The 20,586-nt window shown below is 46.6% G+C and overlaps 1 protein-coding gene across 7 annotated transcripts in view; it reads left to right on the forward strand.

Moving 5' to 3' along the window:
* Window positions 1–20,586, forward strand: part of DAPK1 (death associated protein kinase 1) — a 170,631-nt gene that overhangs the window by 109,500 nt on the left and 40,545 nt on the right. For all 7 annotated transcript variants that reach the window (XM_045086096.1, XM_045086097.1, XM_045086094.1 and 4 more), the window contains exons 4-14: window positions 10,791–10,929; window positions 12,220–12,349; window positions 12,532–12,580; window positions 12,667–12,693; window positions 13,203–13,355; window positions 13,712–13,757; window positions 14,873–14,962; window positions 16,354–16,446; window positions 18,420–18,539; window positions 18,984–19,082; window positions 19,868–19,966. In XM_045086096.1, coding sequence (XP_044942031.1) covers window positions 10,791–10,929; window positions 12,220–12,349; window positions 12,532–12,580; window positions 12,667–12,693; window positions 13,203–13,355; window positions 13,712–13,757; window positions 14,873–14,962; window positions 16,354–16,446; window positions 18,420–18,539; window positions 18,984–19,082; window positions 19,868–19,966 — 1,045 coding nt within the window. The remainder of the gene's footprint in view (window positions 1–10,790; window positions 10,930–12,219; window positions 12,350–12,531; window positions 12,581–12,666; window positions 12,694–13,202; window positions 13,356–13,711; window positions 13,758–14,872; window positions 14,963–16,353; window positions 16,447–18,419; window positions 18,540–18,983; window positions 19,083–19,867; window positions 19,967–20,586) is intronic.

Consider the following 20,586-nt stretch of genomic DNA (forward strand, 5'->3'; position numbering starts at 1 on the left):
AGCTCCCAACTGACCTCAGTCCAGATTTCTGTACTTTTTCCTGCCCTTAACTGGGTTTATGTGTCAACCTCATCACAGCCACAGAGACCCAGGAAAGCACATTCTAGAAACATTCCTAAATCACTTCACTCGGATTTGTAATTAACTTCAGGAGCAATCCCTACAGAATTCTGGGCTTGCAAAGAAAAGACCCAGGGGGTGAGACCCATCTTTGGGTTTGGGAAAGAAGACGTGTAGGTCCCAGAGTGACTTGTGTTCTGTGACTGTGTTGTTCCTGAGTGGGGCTTGGCAAACTACAACCAGTGGGCCTGCTGCCTGTTTAAGCACAACTCTGAGGGGGGAAAATAAATAAATAAATAAATAAAAGGCTCTACAATTTTAAGGGGCTGAAGAAAAAAGCAACAAGACTACATAGCAGAGTCGAAAATTAGCAACAGAGACCAAATAGTCCGCAAAGCCTCTGACGGAAAAGTTCGTTGACCCCTGTTCTAGAAGGCAGGATCAGGACCCGTGTTGCCAGAGCTCGATTTCAGGCCGACGGAAGAAGGACTTTTCTGACTCGAGTCATCCGTGGGGAACAGCAGCTCACAGCTGAAGATACTTATGCAGGCAGGTGGCAGAGCCTAGGACGCTAGAGATCCGTGGTGTGCTGGGAAAAATTCTCTCACCTCCGGGTCTTCAGGCCAGGGAAGCTCTAATTTGTAATGTTTGTCCATTTCTATGGTACAGATCCCATCATGGCCAATTTCCAGTTCCAACGTGGTGACACTGCAGGCAGAGTGGGGAAGAGAGGCACATAAGCTACTCATGGAGCCCCAGTTTACCCCCGCGACAGGCTCAGGGGATGGATGATGTGTCATGCTGCCCCTCAGGTGGCTCCCAGGCTAGGGACATGCATAGGTTTCGAGAGGAACGACAGTGCTGGAAAAGCCTTTGAAATGCCACCTGCCTCTCTGGGCTCACAGGCAGCCCCTGTTAGAGTCTGCGATGGCACAAAGATGAGCACTCGCCCTGGGTCCCCAGCCGCTGAGCCCTCCACCTGCTGTTTCATTGTCCGCACATTTGGTTTCGAAAATCTTGATTTAGACAAAGAGCGATAAGCTTGAGCACATCCCAATTTAGAACTTGTTGAAAGCATCACTTCAAGCAAAGTTAGAACAGATGGGGAGAAAATGTTGAGGGTCTGGAAGAGGTCGAGGTTTGGAGTTGAGAGGCCGATGGAGCAATCGACAAGCCAGAGGAAAATGGGGAGAGAGTGTGGATCGTTGACACCCACTCAGACACAAAAAGGCTGCTGAACGTGAGAAATGAGCAGTCTTTCGATCTGAAAGAGCAGCTGTCTCCCTGCAGCAGGGACATGTAGGGTACGACAATGAGTCACTGATGCCATCCGTTGGATTGGCCCAAAGTAATAATGGCATCCACACAGGGTTGTGAAGCCGCAGCACATTCGCCAGTGACAGCTGGAGGAGCATTAACTGAGACTAAAAGCAAGCATATCCTGGGGCGCCCGGGTGGCTCAGTCGGTTAAGGGTCTGCCTTCCACTCAGGTCATGATCCTGGGGTCCTGGGATCAAGCCCCACGTCTGGCTCCCTGCTCAGTGGGGAATCTGCTTTCCTCTCTCCCTCTGTGCAACCCCCACCCCCACCCCACCACCCACTCTTGTACATGTGCACATACTCTCTATCTCCAGTTCGGCACTCTCTCTCAAATAAATAAATAAAATCTTTTAAAAAAAAAAAAAGCATATCCTTATGACCTAGAAATTCTAAACCTGAGGGTCTAGCAAAACTCTTAAATCTCATATCTTTAGAAGGCAGGTACACCAGAAAAGTCATTGCCTTGTGGTTTGTGATTGTGAAGAATTAGAAACAACCAAAAGCCCAGCAGTCGGGGACCGGCTAAGTGAACACGGGTCTGGATATCCCCATGGCTGTCAGGCAGCAGCGAAAAAGGAGAATGCAAGAACCCATGAGCTTAGCCAAAGTGAAGTAGCAGATTACAGAATGATTCGCATCTAGTCTGATACCATTTATGTTCTTAACATGCAGTGCTGTGTAGTTCACAGAACATACAGAGAAGGTTCTGGAAGGCTACTCAGCGTATCATAGTAGTGTACGTTTTGGGAGGAGGTGGAGAGAAAGGGGGCCCGGCCTGGGCAGGAGGGGGATAGTCAGAAGAGACTTGAGTTTTATATGTGGCTGTTCTAATTTTTCTTAAGGAGAATATATTTATGTATTTCTTCCATAATATTTTTAAGAGACCAAGTTAAAGTGTGCCTGGGTGGCTCAGTTGGTTGAGAGTGCTACTCTTGGCCTTGTCTCAGCTGGTGATCTCAGGGTCATGAGACCAAGGCCTGCGTCAGGCTCTGCGTTCAGCGTAAAGTCTACCTGAGACTCTCTCTCTCCCTCTGCCTCTCCCTGCCACACTCTCCCGTACTTTCTCTCTTCCCCTCTCAAATAAATCTTAAAGAAAAAAGAGAGAAATACCAAGTTAAAGTTCTCTTCTGCCCAAATGGAGAGGCATGTGTTAGAGAATGTGCAGCTCCCTGGGTAAGCACAGACCTGCTAGGTTGGGCCTCTAGGGAGCTGCATGGCAGGCGGCGGGGAGCCTCTGGATGTGAGGGTCGCTTTGGCCCACGAGACTGACTTGCCTTGAGGACTGTCTCTCATCACCTCTCTCACACTCTTAACTAAATAAGCAAGAAACCACGTTCTCCAAAATCTCTTGTTGCACTGTCGAGACAGGACCGTGTTAAAGAAGTCTTCATTTGACAGGAAAGAAAATCACAGTAAGCGTTGGAGTGGGATGGTCAGCACGTCCTCCTGTGCCTGCCTCCCGCCTCAGCACGCACTTTCTCCCATCGTCCCCCTGGCTGCCCTCAGGCACTTCTAGATTCCTGTGTGTCCAGACCCACCTTCCAACTTCCGTGTCTAAGGGTCCACTTCTTTTTTTTTTTTTTTAAGGTTTTATTTATTTGACAGACAGAGATCACAGGTAGGCAGAGAAGCAGGCAGAGAGAGAGGAGGAAGCAGGCTCCCTGCTGAGCAGAGAACTCGATGGGAGTTTTGAGTGCCAGGCGCGCTGTTCTGTGAGAAGCCCCAGAACGCCTTTTCAGTTGTTCCTTGAACTCGAATCTGAGGCAAAAGCAGAAAATGTATTTTCAGATACAGCTTGTCTTTTGGATTCAAAGGAGGCAGGGCTAATTCCGAGGAGGTGTGAAGATTAGGGGCTCCTTGGATGCTATTTATAAGGTACTTTGGGGGCAACACAGTATCTAAGCAGAGAATGATGTGCTCAGGCCCCTGGCCACCGCAGGCCTTCAATTCACACCTAGTTCACAAAAATTGAGGAGGAGGGTATCCTGTTGACCTTTCCCTTCGGATTCCCAGCTTCAGTTCTGCATTCCAGGAAGTCCTCAGTTAACTCAGGGGATTTCATTTGGAAGGTGAGAGAAGAGAGTGTGAAAACCCTTCAGGGCTTCCCCTAAATTAACAAGAAAGAACATTCTCCCGGAGGTGAAGACCGCAGAGCTCGGAGGTTTAATTTTTGTTCCGAGGCAGAACCAGGAAATGTCTGGGCACTTGCCCCCGACCTTCACATCACGTTCTCCGGGAGAGGTCCACCGCATCTCCAAGTGTTGGAGGAATGACTTCGGGACAGGACGAGATAGCATTTCTCTCCTGACGTTTTTCAGACTCGGATTTAAAAGTTTATGTAACAGTGTGAGAAGGAACCCTTCCTTCGTAGGAAAACCTGAAAGCGAGGCTAATGAAAAACATCAGCAGATTCTAATTACCCTCGCGGAGGCTCATTTGTGCTAGGCATCCTGTAACGTTTTGCTGGCAGCCTGTGGGCTGCTGCCTCTTAGGGGTTGGATTGTACTTACCCCCTTAAAAAAAAAAAAAGAGATGTTTTGAAGTCCCAACCCCAGCCCCCCAGAATGTGACCTTCTTTGAAAATAGAGCCTTCGTGGATGTCATCAAGGGACAATGAAGCCACTAGGATGGGCGTTCATCTGGTCTGGCTGGTGTCCTTATAAGAGGGGAAACTGAGGCACAGACTCGACATGCACAGAGAGAAGGCCATATGAGGGCCGAGGCCTAGAGTGAATGGTGCATCTCCAGCCAAGGATGGCAGAGGTTGCCGGCACACTGCTAAGAGCTAGGAGAAGCAGGGAAGATCCCTCTAGAGGGTTCGGAAGGAACACAGTGCTGTTGACATCTTGATTTCAGACTAGGAGCCAAAAGAACTTGAGACAAGAAATTTCTGTTAGTTGGGCCACCCTGTTTGTTGGTGTGGTCCTAGCCAATTGATGCAATTACTGTACCACACCCCCATAAAATACACATTTAGATGAAGTAAGAGCGAGCATTTCAGTTCCTCCATCATGGGTAATGACGGACGAATAGGTATTTTCCAAAGATGATTGTAACATCCTCTCGTGTCCTACATGTTGCCTAGAGCCTTGAAGTTCCCTCGTTCAGAAATGAGTTCTAAACCCCCTTCTCCTGAATCCAGAAGAGCTTCTGACTTGCTTTTAGTGCTCCGTGAGTGCTGAGGCAGCTTCCACCATGCTTGCTGAAACACCGGTCCTGGAGCCTGGAATTCCCACGTCAACAGTCTCCTTGTCTTGAATCCGCCATGCTGTGAGGAAGTCCAGATGGTTCCGGATGAAGAGGCCGCATGGAGCCCTGAGTTTACATGGCGAGAGGTGCCTAGACAGTCCCCCACGGCAGTCCAGCATCCCCGGGGTGTTAGCTGCAGCTCCTGAGTCCCACCCCTGTGACAGACCCTAAGCCAGAGCTACCCAGCCATGCCTTCCCGAATTCCTGACCCATAAAAGCCACAGGAGTTAAGACAATGATTATCCTGCTTAAAGGCACTGAGTTCTGGGGAGATGTGTTGCCCAGCACCAAATGACTAGAATAGTTAGCATACTCTGTGCTTTGCCTTGGTTGCTTTCCTTTAGTTTTAATTTTAAAAATACACCGTAGTCCTACTTCTGATTAAATAGCTTTGTATTTAGAGCAGATGGAATACAACTGCAAAATATCCGTGGCTTAACATAATAGGATTTATCTCTCACTCAGAGTACAGTTGCTGTTGGATGGCTGTCCTCCAGACAGTGATTCAAGGATCCCTATTCTTTCTTCTTAATATCTCCGCTGCTCCTGGTTCCCCTCGGGGTCCTCTGCTGGGTCACTGGTATTCAGGTGGCCAAGGAGAGAGGGGAGAGAGTGAGGGGAGGATAGTCTGGGATATTACAGAGGCCAGGCCTGACAGAAGGAAGTAGGAAGTAGGTTCTAGGAAATTGTATTTTTGTCATATTCCCCGAGTTGTGATGCACAGGAAGGTTAGAGGGTCACTTGGCCCAATAATTCAACCCTTTCATTTTACAGATGGTAGAGTTAGGCCCAGAGAAGTGTGGGGAGCTCCATACTTTCCTCCACAGCCAGAGCCAGGGTTGGGGGCCTGTGTGCTGAGGCCCCTCTAGTCCTCTTGCCATGCTATCTTCCAGGGCTGGTGTCATAGCAGGCCAGGACCGTGAGGGTGTGCCCTGAATTGTTCCAATGCCCCCCCCCATTCACCAAATGAGGAAATACAGCCCCACACTGATGTATATCATAGCATTTGCCTCAAAACACCTCATAAGGTGTAGTTAGCTTGTAGCCACGAGTCCCCTGCACTTAGTTTATGACCAGATCTAGTCCAGAACACGTCCTGCTGTATCTGGAAAATTCCTAGCAAAAGTCAAACCCTGAATAGTGTTATAATTTAGAAACTGGAATTCTGTAGTAATTTCTCTGTGTCACTCTGAAGGCCCCCTTCGTTTTCCGCATTCTAATGAGTCCTGACTACATTCCATGACAGCCACCTTTTAGGGAGGCATTGGTTGTAGAGGAAGGCAATGGGGGGGGGGGAGAGGGAGCCTTCCAGTTTTCCAGCTTTCTTGGTGAACACAGCAACGCTTATTAGCATGCGTGTCACACAGTTTCCATGATAATGCTATAATTTTAAACACTCTGAGTTAAAGACCTAGTAGAGGAGGTTAGTCTTGCTTTCTCAATTTGCTACACAGATGGCTCGTCTCTCTTTCCCCATCAATCTTCCTTTTCCTAAGCAAAATGTAAAATTTGGACCAAAGAATGGAAATACCAAGGTTTGGGCTGATCTTATTAACATTATCCTGCTGTTCACCAACAACATCATAAGCATTTGCATCCTGGTTCTAAGCATGTATATGGGGGAAAAAAAAATCCTCCAGCCACTTTCAAACTTCTGAGATTTGGGGAGCAAATGGGGTCAATTATCCAATGATAATTTAATAAATCATTATGCCCCCCAAACCTTCGCTGAAGTCATTTAGTGTTGATTACCTTGATTAATGACTAAATATTTGTAGCTATATTTGAAATTGATGCCTAGAACACCTGCCTTCCGGTAGTGGCATGAAGGAGAATGTATATATGTGTAATGACCTTCAAGGCAGCAAGAAACCAGGGATGGGTCCAGGCCCGGTGAAATGGGGGGTCCTCCCAACACTGCTGAAGCCCAGTCAAATGGTTCCCTGAATAAGCCACAGCATGAACCGTATTGTGAACACTGTGGGGTGTGAATAGTGCCTGGAGAAGAGTGATGGAGAAGTCAGAGGTGATCCGTGCCTCCTTCCTCTCAGGCTTGGTCAAGCACGACCATTTTGCAGGCTGGTCCCTCACTCTCCTTCCCTCTGGGAGCTCCAGGGTTGTTCCTGGCTCTCACTAATGTGGTCAGAAAGCACTGTGGAAGTTGAGTTGCTCAAGACAGGAAAACTGACTAAGGCTGGAGGTGACCAGGCCCAGAGAAGGGCAAATCTAGTTTCCATTGGCTGAACCGAGTAAACAGACCCAGCCAGTTCAAGATAGTGTTGTGGTCATCTATTGCTGTGTAACCAACTATCCCCAGATTTGCTGGAGGCAGGACAGGTTCCCACGGAGGCAGACTTTGAAAGGGAGAAGAGTGTGCAGGTTGTTTATTAAGAACTGCCCTTAGAACCAGAATATGGAACAGAGGAGAAGGTGCAGTAGTGGGCAGAAGAGGCTGTGCTGCCTTGCAGCCCAGTGACAGCCCCAGCTGGCCCAACAGAAAGTTCTGAAGGGCCCTTAGATTGGCCCAGGTTGGACTGAGATGAGCTGGTCTTTATATCAGGGTAGATAGACTATAGCCCCTGAGCCATATCCAGGTGGTCACTTGTTTTTTGTTTTAAGATTTTATTTATTTGACAGAGAGATCACAAGTAGGCAGAGAGAGAGAGAGAGAGAGAGAGAGAGAGAGAGAGAGAAGCAGGCTCCCTGCTGAGCAGAGAGCCCGATGCGGGGCTCGATTCTAGGACCTTGAGATCATGACCTGAGCCGAAGACAGAGGCTTAACCCACTGAGCCACCCAGGCACCCCGGTCACTTGTTTTTAAATAAAGTTTTATTGGAACACAGCCACATCCCTTCATTTATATATTGTTTAAGGCTGCTTGAACCTTACTGGGGCAGAGCTGAGTAGTTGGGCAGAACTCTGTGGCCCCCAAAGCCTGAAATATTTATATCCAGCCCTTTATAGAAGTTTGTTCAACCCAGCTGTATGTTCCTACACTCAGCAGCATGACCTTGGGCGGCAGTTTGCAGCAGAGGCAAGCCCTGAAATGCCTCCAGTCATCAGTCGCAGGTCCTTCCTCCACGGGGAGCATGGGTGGTGCTCACGGTGTCCACCCTAGCAAATTAAAATGACCATTTTATTTTGCAAACAGTTTTGTGAGTCAGGAATTCTGGAAGGATTCAGATGGAGTCTGACTTCCATGACATCAGCTGGATGAAAGTATCCACTCCCAAGATTTCTTCCTTGGCTCAATGTTCCTCGGCCTCTTTTCTCTCTTCCTGGGGTGTCCCATCTTCCAGGGTTTCTTCAGACCACAGGGTGGTTTGGGGATCATGACACCCTCTTCGTGAGGGCTTCAGCACATGGTAGAAACAGAACTACACCAAAGCCGGCATGGAGTCACTCCGCTGTGTCTTACATGGCCTCGGGATCTGCCGAGATTCAAGATGGCAAAGCCCCAGAGGCACAACCCCCTCTCAGAAGCATATGTGGCAGGATGTGCTGTGGCATTAGATAACTAATGCTTCAGTGGCCCAGGTTGGCTGGCTCATCCAGGTTACAAAGTTCTTGGTGCTTCCCAACCCCATGGTCCGTGTCATCCCATGGCTGGCTTGAAATGGCCATGAGAGGAGTAGGACACCCTGGGAATGGACTGGACTGGGCCTTGCCCCTGCCCCCAGCCCCAGAGAGCCCGTTGGGAATTATGGGCCAGCACACCGCTGCCTCTGTGGGAGGCTTTCAGTTTGAAACCAGATGAGAACAGAAACAGTGTTTACCGAGCCCCGAGGGGCTCTCCACACCATGGTACCTCAGACAGCTCTGTGGTGTGCGATGGTCCCTTATTTGATGGAAGAGGAATCCCAGGCTCAGCGAGGTTGGGTAATGGGGCAGGTGACATGGCGTTCTACAGGGACAGTAGTGTCCCTCCTTCGAATGGCACCCATTCTGTTTACTGACCTCAGCCTCCTGCTAGACTTGCCAGTCTCTTCAGGTATATTTATTATCTTTCGTTGGTCACATCCCAAGTCTATGCACTAAGTTCACATCCTAAGGCCTAAGTCCTAGGCTGCCTGTTTGGTGAGGAAATGAGGCCCAGCCTGAATGCATAAGCTTCCAGCTGCAGAGTGAAGCTGCGTCCTGGGTGCACCGGCTCTGGGCCTTACCCCACCACGTAGCCCACGGTGGTGTGGGCCACCTACGCCAGGCCATGCAGGCCAGAGAGGAAGGAAGCACCCGGGGATGAGAGAGCATGGTTCCCCAAATCACTTGATTCATCATTTCCCATTTTTCTCTCCTTTACCCCACCCTCTGGAGTTGAAGGAATCCTTCTCCCTGATTTGTTGGTTTTAAGAGGAATAAGAAGACAGAAAACTGAGGAGTGGTGGGCACCCAGTGCAGAGTTCATGGCCAAGGGCTCCGTGGAGAGGGTAGGGCAGCAAGGCTGGGAGGGTGCAGACAGGCCCCCCCCCACCCCTGCGAGAGTGTGGGGGTCACCTGCACGCCTCCATGGCCGGGGCTTGTGGGGGGTGTTTCCTGGCCTTCCTGGCTCGCTCAGGCTCTGGGGCACATGGCAGATCTGTCCGAGCTCTCTGCTTGGGTCGCCACAGTCCCCTCACCTTCCGGATAAACATCCAGATGTTAAATATCAGAGGGAGGCCGTGCATCAGGAGAATGCAATTAAAACTTTCACAAATGGTCCTCACTTTTGAGTGTGCTAAGAATCACCTGGGGCGCTGGTTAGCTGTTCTGCGTTTTCCAGTCCCCACTCTTGGGAAACTCTCAGGCAGGAGGCCGGAACGGACGTCGAGAGTCTGTATTTTTAAAATACCTCAAGCAATCCTGATGCTAGGGGGCCTGGGGCCAGGCTAAGAAAAACAACTTAGAGAGTGAAGGGGCAGGATCTGACCCCTTTCTTGAAGACGTCGGCTTTCTTGTCATTGGAGTTTAATCTCGTAAGCACCGGTTCTCTTTTTTGGATGGGGAAGTAGTAGGTATGTTCACGGAGCTGTCTTGCCAAAAGAAAGATAATGAACACAGCGTTTATGTGCACAATTGCAGTTAATTATTATGTTGTGCATGTATGGGTAAACTTGAGAAAAGATGAACTTATAAAAACTCTTATTAAAAGTTCCCTGTTATTTGCCATTAATTACTGCTGTGGATTTCTAAGGGGAGTTTGTTCACTTAGCCACTGGCCAACAAAGTTTTGAGCTCTTGCTGTGTGCCTGGCTTCGTGAGTTTCATGAGAGGCTTCATGCCTGTGTGAAGACCGGGGGACAGTCATGGACTGACCTCTGTCCATCAGAGATTTACAGTCTGCCCAGGGAGAGGGATTCATAAATCCCTAAACAACGTCATACATTTCAGATTTGCATAGGTTTATTCTTACTCGTAAAAAGTATTTGTAAAATGCATTACTAAATGTGCTTTATTAATAAATATACAAGGATTTATATATAAACGGGTACAAAACAACAGTAAGAAAATCTCCGTAAGCCATATATTGTGATTTGGGGCTTAAAAGAATTGATTAACGCACAGATTACGAACTTTCCAGGCATTCTCTGATTGCACAAGGAAGATATGTTCTATAAATTCTGCACAAAGTTGGCGTATTATTTTGTCTTGTTTTTATTTTTTTTTAAAGATTTTATTTATTTATTTGACAGACAAGTAGGCAGAGAGGCAGGCAGAGAGAGAGTGGAGGAAGCAGGCTCCCTGCTGAGCAGAGAGCCCGATGTGGGGCTTCATCCCAGGACCCTGGGATCACGACCCAAGCTGAAGGCAGAGGCTTTAACCCACTGAGCCACCCAGGTGCCCCATGTTTTGTCTTTGTTTTTAAATCAGTGAGTTAAGACCTTACCTGTACATATATGTAAGTAAGATGCTTTCAGATATATTTCTCCCCATCACATCTCTGCTCCTTGCTCTCCCCTGTGAGCATAGCACAAGAGGAGGGTGATCCTCAGGACCGATCCAGCACGAATGTGCCTGAAGAAGGAATTCCCATCCAGTGGGGAGACACATGGAGAACTCTGATGCCTCGCTTAGCCATTTCAACTTGTTCTTAGGCCATTCTCTTGCCTGAAATTCGAGCACACCAGTGGTCTACACAAGAGAAACTGAAGTACCCCCAGTAACCTCTGCTTCCTGGTTTTCAGAGTCGCAGGTGGAGAGCTGTTTGACTTCTTGGCTGAAAAGGAATCTCTGACTGAAGAGGAAGCAACCGAGTTTCTCAAACAGATTCTTAACGGTGTTTACTACCTACACTCCCTACAGATTGCCCATTTTGATCTTAAGGTACGTTTTGCTGAGTGTAGGTCGGAGAGAAGGGTATGCAAATCATAGCATCGGTTGTTTGTTTGTTAAGAAAAATTGAGACATCTGAAAGACATACATTTATTTTTAATCCTATATGGGTGTAGCAGATGGAATTAGGAAGATAAATCAGCAGGTGTATAGTGCATACCTACTCAAGGATTTCTAACCTTTTGTGGGATAGAGACTGAAGGAAGATAAATGATTACGTTCAAGAATCCCTGGGGAGGAATCAAAGGGTTTTACCAGCCAGGTCTCTAAGCAAGGCGGACATTCTTGGTTATGGGGTGTTTTTAGCCTAGAGTGGCCTCTGGCTGCCCAGTTTCCAACTCCTGTAGCTGCAGGGCATATAAGGAGGAAGCTGTCTTGATCTCTCCTCTGCCTCTTGATGCAAAGGCCTGACTCTGTCACCAGCAATCAATCAAGAGAAACTCTGAGATTGGCTAATTGGGGTCTTTGGCAGCCTGGAAACAAAGCACTGTGGGAGATAAAAAGGCATGTCATACTTGTAACTATCAGGGAGGTTATGGTCTCTATAGGAAGGGAAGGCATATATGGGAGCAACAGGTCATGATGATGTAAGATTCAAGGCACTGAGAAGTGATCACAAAGCAGCATGTGATCGATTGGCAAGTGAATGATTCAGATCATTGGAGCTAGGATGAGACTTCAGAAGAGGGAGGACTTTCTCCATACTTACTGTAGCAGAGCTGTCAAGACCCCATCTGGATCCCTCCAGCACTCACTAACACACCCCGAACGCTGCTGCTGGACACTTGTGACTGTCTGCCTGACATCTGGTTTCTGGCCTGGGAGCTGCACGCACCAGAGTCGATGCCCACAGAAGCCGTTCTTAGCAGTGCAGGCGGTTGGGGTGGGAGGGATGATGGATAAATGCCCTGACTCCCTCCTGCTTCAGCTGGAAAATTCAGTGCTGCTCCTCCTTAAGTTCCCCAAGGGCACTGCCCTCCATCACCCCCACCTTGACAAGACACCTTGCGTGGGTTTCCTTCTTTCTGCTTCCTGTCTCCCCAACCTCGACCGTGTAACTCTTCCCTGGAGCCCCCTCCCACAAAAGCCGCTCGCACCTGAATCCCTGGCACAGGTCTGCTCCCAGGAGAACCTAAACCAAGATATTTTGTTTTCCTGGTCTTCTCTTGCAACTACCCAGTCGTCCCTAGGTTTGGCTGGGTTTTTTTCAGGGATGGGGAAGAACAATTCTGCCACTTTGTCTTCAGCATAATATATTATAGCGCTTCTCTTTTTTTTAAGCCTGAAAACATAATGCTTTTGGATAGAAATGTCCCTAAACCTCGGATCAAGATCATTGATTTTGGGTTGGCCCATAAAATTGACTTTGGAAATGAATTCAAAAACATATTTGGGACACCAGAGTTTGTTGGTAAGTTTTTTTTTTTACTCCTGCACTCTTTTATTTCTCATAAATATAATGGATTAAACTGGCAAAATGTCCCCTGCTGTAACATCATCTGTTTCCCTGGTACATCTTTCTGGTTTATATCTGATGGTGGAATCTGTTGATTCACTTTTATTCAAAACTAAACGTGTTTTATTTCCTCTTAGCTCCTGAGATAGTCAACTACGAACCTCTTGGTCTAGAGGCAGATATGTGGTAAGGAGCATGCCCTTGATGCTGTCATCTTTCTGATTTACTTTACTGTTCTTCTGACACTGGCTTCTGTTTCTGTTTGTGTCTAGGAGTATCGGGGTCATAACCTATATTCTGTAAGTATCAAAATCCACGTCTCGTATTCTTTTCCTCTTTCTCTGAGACCATCTGTCTTATTAACCATCTATGTGTCATGTTGATCTCTTCAGTTTATGCATGCTTTTTATGTAAACATACTCATCTTACACCCCCAGAACACGTTTAGTTTATACTAATTAAACATTTTCTTCTAATTCGCAATGAGTCATCAGAAACTGCAGCATCATCGCTGAAAGCAAGCGTGGCTGTCCATCACTGCTCAGAAAATAGGAAAAAAAGAAAATAGGGTGTTTTTTTAACTACTAGATGCTGTTCCAAATTAACTTTTGAAGTGCCTCCTAGGCCTTAAGCTGGAGGTTTTGTGCATGGCAACTAAATGCCCCCTACGGTGTAACTGGACTCTGAAGGAACTGCCCAAGCACCAGATTATCATCTGAAGCCTCACTCCCCTTATCAGTTGTTATAGGAATGACATGACCACCCAAGAGGTAATCATGCATGTTCTGCACCTCCACTTTATTAACAGCCTAAGTGGGGCCTCCCCCTTTCTTGGAGACACTAAGCAAGAAACGTTAGCAAACGTGTCGGCCGTCAACTACGAGTTTGAGGAAGAATACTTCAGTAATACCAGTGCCCTAGCCAAAGATTTCATAAGAAGACTCCTCGTCAAGGATCCAAAGTGAGTGTCCGTCATTCCTGAAAGGTTCCCGGCCGTGGCTCCAGCTCACAGCCTGGACTGTGCATGCGGCCACATTTATGCGAGCCTGGTGGGTTCTGCGTGGCCAAGGAAAGCATGCCACGTGGAACGCTTCGGAAAATGCAGGCAGGGCCCTTTGGACCTGCTTGGTCGGTCCCTGCAGATAGAGTAAAATAGTCCCAGAAAGACCAACATTCTTTCCGGCTTTCTTCCATGAAGCAGTCCCTGACCTGCATTTTCCAGAGCACCTACCTAGGAGGCCCAGCCGGCATGGAAACAACCTTAGTGTTTGCTTCTATGGTCACAGCATTTTTTTTCTTTCCCCTCCCCCTACAAAGGAAGAGAATGACAATTCAAGATAGTTTGCAGCATCCCTGGATCAAGGTAAGTTGCCCACCGTGATTGGTTTGGTATTAGAGGGCATCCCAGAATGCCATTGCCCTGGGGTACTGCAAGTTACCATGGGGTCTCGCCCCAGATTGCGTGGAGGATTGTTTTTGATATTGGTGCTGTATTTAAAGGCGGCTGACAGATGAGAGTGTCCTAATGGTCGTGGAGGTGAGAGTGAGCTGTCACAGTGCAGGATTCTAAACAGGGAATCGAAGGCCAAGTTTGCTCAACAGCCATTTTTGGCTTGACCAGTGGGATGGTGGCCCAGAGACTATTTTAAAATTTTTGGAATTGATTTCCAGCATAAATATCGTACCAGATCTGGATTTCCGATGTCTGCTGTAAAATTTAAAGGCTACAGCACCAAGCCTGCATTCCATAAAGCGCTCCAAACCCTGCACAATTGTCTGTGCCAGAGCCTGCCGCCCCCTCTCCCCCCGGCCTACTATATACCTCTGCGTTCCCTGAGACACCCACTGGCATTTGGGTTAAAGAGTTTGCTCCAGCTATGGCATTTACACAGTAAAATCATGGAACTGCTAAGGGGACTGCAGTGTAACAACTTGCATTGCTGAAGTAGGTTTGGGGCTTCCAGAGCGTTCTGCTGTGTGAGCTCCTAGCAGTTGCCTGGGCTCCCTGAGAGGGCAATGGTGTCTCTTTCTCTCATCAGTAGAGCCAATGCTCTCCTAAAAAAAATTCAGTACAGGGAATTCTAGTGCTGTCAGACAGGGCTGATTTGCTAACCTTTGAGTCCCCTCCTCTGAACTACCTGATGGTACTAAGTTCACATACCACATCACAAGACCTCACCATGAATCTTGCCATTCCCAAACTCAGTGCGGGAAGTTCGAATTCAAGCCTGGTCCAAGCGCAATTCTTCAACTCTTCCCAAGATCCACTTTTTATGGATTTTATCAAACCCTTAGCCATGAGAGTTGACCTCCAGAGACTAGGTTCCTGGCTCTTGCATATTATCCGAATTTGTTGTCTTATATTCGTAAGGTGAGTGTGTACACATCCCAAATAATTAGAGGTTTCCAAAAGTTGTCATGGCACACATTTCCATCACTTGAGGGCTCTAAATTTGCTTTCTTGGACTTTGATTTTAGCCTAAAGATACCCAGCAAGCACTTAGTAGAAAGGCGTCGGCAGTCAACATGGAGAAGTTCAAGAAGTTCGCAGCCCGGAAAAAGTGGAAAGTAAGAGTGTTTGACAGGGAATGATTAACTGATTTCTTTCCTCTGTGGCACTGCTTCTGGCCAGTCTCATCTGTTCTGATACTGCCCATACAAAAGTGCATCCTTTTTTGGTCTCTTTGTTTAAATTTACTCTAGTGTTCTGCACCGTTATGCTATTTTCAAAAGATAGGTGAAAATAATATTTCAGTCCTCTTTAACTCTAATTTTCATATGTAATTTTTGCATTTTTTTTTAAATAAAATCCATTCCCAAGGCAAATGTTTAAATCAGCACAACAAAATTATGGTGGTCTTTTCCTAAATGCAACAAACCGCATTTTAAATAAACCTGTTCTTTGTGGTAAGCAGCATGGAATTGCGTTTCTAGCAGAACTTGTGTGAATGGTTCTCTAAGTCCAACCTTGATCTGTGATGGGTGGGGGTGGGAGTGGGGCAAGGCCATGAACAGTTGCCCTATGGCCTCTTGTGCTTTTTCAGTGTGGATGGCCTCTATGGGGGCTGTGTGGGGCATGGCTCTATAAAGCTTTCTAGTCAGCCTTGCACAAATGAAAATTCAAGGTTAACAAGGTGACGGGATGTCTTCCTATGTCCAGGGTTGTGTGAAGCCCAAAGGAAGCAGGTACCTGCCCCATGTCTCTGAGCACTGGGCTAGAAATAGACCTCATTTTCACACCCATCAAGTTCTGGGTACCATGATAGGGATGAGGAGGGCCACAGCACTAGCTTACTTGAGACTTAACATTTAGTCTGAAGGAAGCCCTGAGAATAGTCTTAAAATATAGAGAAACCACTGTAAGTTTCTCTCTTTTTGTCTTTACACACACACACACACACACATACACACACGTTATTTACTATTGCTTTTGCCTTTGAGAGTAAATGCAGGGGTGTTTGCCCTATAGGCTAAGGAGTTCCCCACTGTTTGTTTCCAACAACTCCATGAATTTTGATAGTCACATTACCAGCTTGCCTGGGCACAAGGACACAGGACAAGACCCTTGCATACCGTGCTTCTCTGAGTGGGGATGTGCAAAGGGTTTGTTAAGGTAAGACTCCACTGCTCAAAAAGTAGAGAAGGACCTATTAAGAGAAGGGATGCAGACTGGGCAATTGTGTAGTTAATAATGAAATGTGGAAGGGAAACCTCTATCCCATTGTCTTAATTTATAAGACCTTTAGAAATTTCCTTAAGCAAATAGGATCCAACTTCCTTATAGGACCCTTATAAAATCCCCCCACAAAGAACATGCCATCAGCAGTGAATACCAGCTCAAAGACTTTGCCATTCACACTAATTTGAGTATCATTATATACGCTCTTTCTTCCTCTTCTCCTGAATTTCATGGGTTTTTTTTCACCTTTTTCCCTTTTTTTTTTTTTTTTATTTTTAAGCAATCCGTTCGCTTGATATCACTGTGCCAAAGATTATCCAGGTCATTCTTGTCCAGGAGTAACATGAGTGTTGCCAGAAGCGATGATATTCTGGTAAGCAAACCTGTTTGCCTTGGTGAGGTTCATTCTTCGCACCGTGCGTTTCAGATGTTTAGGTTGTTTGATTTGTTCAACAACCCAGAAAACCGGAAGTCACGGAAGTGTCAGGCCTCTTCTTCTTCCACTCAAGGGAGGGAACTGGGTGGCTGATTTGATGTACTCTGTTGCCTCTTTTGTTCTCTTTTCTCTTTGTTTGGATTGGCACCATACCCTCTTCTGCCTACTGCCTCTAACACCACCCCCCACCCCATTCCTCCCACACTCACAGTTTGATGAGTGACTGGTCAACAGAAGAGGAAAGCATTTATTCTAATTTTCATGAATAAAATGAGAGTTCTCTGTTGCCACTGACCTTGGAAAATACTGGGTCATAGTAGTACAAAAGGGCCAGACACTCCTCCTGCCAACACACACACACCCAAAAATCAGGGCAAATACTCTGGGGCTCACCGGGGGAGTTCATGGTAGACCAGAAGGCTAAACCTACTCCCCCTGTTGATCCTGTCTTGCGTGTGTGTGTGTGTGTGTGTGTGTGTGCCCTTGAGGACAACTCCAAATTTTTTTTTCCCTTAATCCACACTGAAACCTAATCACAGATTAACTCTTCAGATATGGCTGGATACCTCTGAATTCACTGAGACTCTCCCCTGACAGACAGTAGGGCTTTGGGAGCCCTGAAGGTAAAGGGAACCAGAAAGGGTGGTTCTGTGGGAACCAGCCTGTTCCCGTGACTACTACGTAGTGAATGTTTCCTGAGTGGGTCCAGGGGCTCAATGGGCAGGATGACACACCCGCAGACACCAGCTCTTCTCTTCCCTCTGATGCTAGTTGCTTCACTGAGACTCCAGGTATAGCTTTGTAGGGTAAAAAGAGATAGGACAGGTTAAGAAGAAAATAGGGGTGGGAGAGAAGCAAGATCGGAGAAGGAGGAAGAGAGGGGATTATTTGAGGGTAACAGCTGAACCAGGGACAAGACAAAAACTATTAATCTAAGTAAGATGAAAACAAGTACATGTTACAAATTAAGCTCAGGGGAAAATCTAAGCAGTGTGATGTGAAGTTTAGGGTATGAGAGGGCTTCGGGCTGTGTGAGGGCTCCAGGTGGGATGACCCCTCCCACAGCTCCAGTGTCCTCATTGTCCTGATGTCCTGATGTCCTGGGGACCTGTGGTGACCATCTGCCTCTTCTTCCCATTCACCCCATTTCTCTTGACTGTCACTTTCATGCAAATGTCTCTTAGTCATCAAACTGAATTGTGTTGGAAAAGCAAAACCAGTCACATTCTTGACATGGGCTTGGTACGAATATTATTAAAACGCTTGTGAAGTTTGTTTGGATTCAGATCCGTAGAGAAGAGAAAGCTGAGCCCAGAGAGAAATGCTTTCTCCATTCTGCCCCCAAAGCAGAGACTCAACGTCTGTCAATGTGCTGCTTTTCCAGATTTGAAATAGTAGAAGCCATATCCCTGTATGTCCAGAGATTTTAGTTTGGGATTTTTCTGGCTTATTCCTTAGTTTTAATGTGCCATATTTGGTGAATATCTTATTATTATAAGAAAACTTTGACATAGTGGCAAAGATTTAACTAAGTTGTTGTTCAACATTATCTAGTTATTTTCTTTTGTAACAAGAAATGCATCTGCTTTCCACTTCTTGGGCCTTTATTTTCATACTTCTCCCCCTCTAGGGTATATATAAATATGTATGTGTCTGTGTATATGTGTATATATACATATATATATGTGTGTGTATATATATATGGGTAAACAGAAGGTGGTGTTAGTTTCCAACATGGCAGGAACAAAAAGGAACCTCCTTCCCTTCATGACCAGGTGGATTTGGGGAGAAAGTGGCTTACTTTGCACTGAATGCTTCTCTTGACAAATGAGCACTGATTTCTCTTATGCTGAGAAGAGGATCGTGGCCAGCAAGCTAACTCTTGTTCCCTCTTCACGGTCCCTCTCAAGGATGAGGAAGACTCCTTTGTGATGAAAGCCATCATCCACGCCATCAATGATGACAACGTCCCTGGCCTGCAGCACCTCCTGGGCTCATTGTCCAACTATGACGTTAACCAGCCCAACAAGGTCTGAGGCTGTTCTGCCGGGGGAACGGGTGGGGGAGTCACCACGACTGTACACCTTCAAGTCCAAGGTGGAGAGGATCCCTTCTACTTCTCCATTCCCTGGGGCTGTTACAGGCGCCATCCTGTGAGGAAGTCACTCCTGGGTTGATAGTGGATTGAGTTAGAAATTAGGTCAAGAGCACTGAGGGCCTTTCTTCATGCCCCGTCATGGGCCTCTAATCATGACATTGCAAATGTGCTCCTCCTGCAAAGGCACATGTCACCTTGGGTTGGGAACCCAGCAGAGAAAGGCTGTGTGTGCTCCTCTTGAACCCCCTTCCCTGTGGTGCCGCAGTGGTTGTGTGTCTATTCCGACATGGGAAGCTGTGTGGTGTGGGGCCCCAGGGAGAGCTGCTTTTCCCTTCCTACCAAACTGGAAAGAAATGTTCTTCCTTGTCTCTTCCAGCACGGGACACCTCCATTACTGATCGCCGCTGGCTGTGGGAATATTCAAATACTACAGTTGCTCATTAAAAGAGGCTCAAGAATCGATGTCCAGGATAAGGTCAGAATTCTGTTTTATTGCCACTGAATTAGCTTTGAAGAAAGTATTTCCCACTGTCTCCCTATCTTAGAGGGAACAGAGAACAACGTGGGCCTCTGACTTCATTTCTCCATTTTCTATAAAGGAAGGTGAACTGCCTAACAGGCTGGTCCAGTCTAACCTGTGTTATGAAGAAAAAGGCAGACCCATCCCTTCCTCTTGTCTCCCCTTGTACACTACTCAGATTCACTCCTGGCTTATCACGTTTACTCAACAGGGTTAGTAAATGTCACATTTGGCAAAATTTTCATGATCTAATTAATCTCATCAGAAATGCATTTGCCTGCACGTTTGTTAGGACAAAAAGTAAGGACTCTACACACGCCTTGAGGTCACATTGGAAGGATAGATACAAGTGTTGACCAGGGAGTAGTCACTACAATGGGTCTGCCATCAGCTTCCATAGATTTTCAACAAAACTATAAATGGACTGGATCTGATCCTTGTGCACAGACAAAGTTCTAACAGAGATTGAAATGAAGGTTGTAAGAGAAGAAAAATGGCATTTTAAAATAATTCTAGATTTACCAAGAAACTTGCAAAGATAGGACAGAGAGCTTCCCAGAAATCTCAACATCTTATGTAACTCTGGTCTTTTTGGCAAAACTAAAAAATAAAACAGGAGTGTATTCCTCTTGGAAGTTGCTCCCTTGAAGTTGCCGTCTCTCGGAAAGGGAACTAGAGCGAGTCTGAGTGATGCGTGCCTTGGGCTCTGGAAACGTTACTCCACATTTGTTTTTATACAGGGTGGATCCAATGCCATCTACTGGGCCTCTCGGCATGGCCACGTTGATACCCTGAAATTTCTCAATGAGAACAAATGCCCTTTGGATGTTAAAGACAAGGTAAGGCCACTTATTTTCTTAGGGACCGTGGGAAGTGATAAGAGGTTGCTTATGAGTGTTGACCTGCCGTATGCATCAGGGCCCAAAGCAATAGGGCCTGTAATCAAAATCTTCCTGCAGAGAATTTAATTGAGAAGTTTCTTTCTGCCTCTGGCTTGGTCTAATATTAAAATCTGCAGTTAGCTGAAATCTACCAAGTCGTTGGCATAATATGCAAGCAGTGACTTATCTTCCCCATAACAAGGAAACTCAAGGTTCTGCTAGAGAGACAACCAAGTCCTGATTCTTTTATTCAATTGCCGTGTGTACCTACCTTTACCCTTCTCGTCCTCTCTGAGGCAGCTGCCAGTGTAGGTCTTACAAGCACAGGCACTAGAAGGATTCATGAGACTACATGTAAAATAAGGCTTGGGGGGGGGGCAAAGATATTATAAAAATTATTGATTTAGCAAGGTAAATTTACTTTCGTATGTCTGTTGTTTCATTTGGTTCACACAACAGTCATGTGAGTTAATTGGCAGGGCTGGAACACATACCTAGGATTCTTACCTTCTCATCCATTATGCATTGAACTGTGCAACCCTGCTCTGCTCCTAATGCTTGCAGACTGATTTGTCATG

The sequence above is a fragment of the Mustela putorius genome, unplaced genomic scaffold, assembly GCF_011764305.1.
Source record: "Mustela putorius furo isolate JIRA1106 unplaced genomic scaffold, ASM1176430v1.1 tig00000876_pilon_pilon_pilon, whole genome shotgun sequence".
In the NCBI taxonomy this organism is placed as follows: Eukaryota; Metazoa; Chordata; class Mammalia; order Carnivora; family Mustelidae; genus Mustela; species Mustela putorius.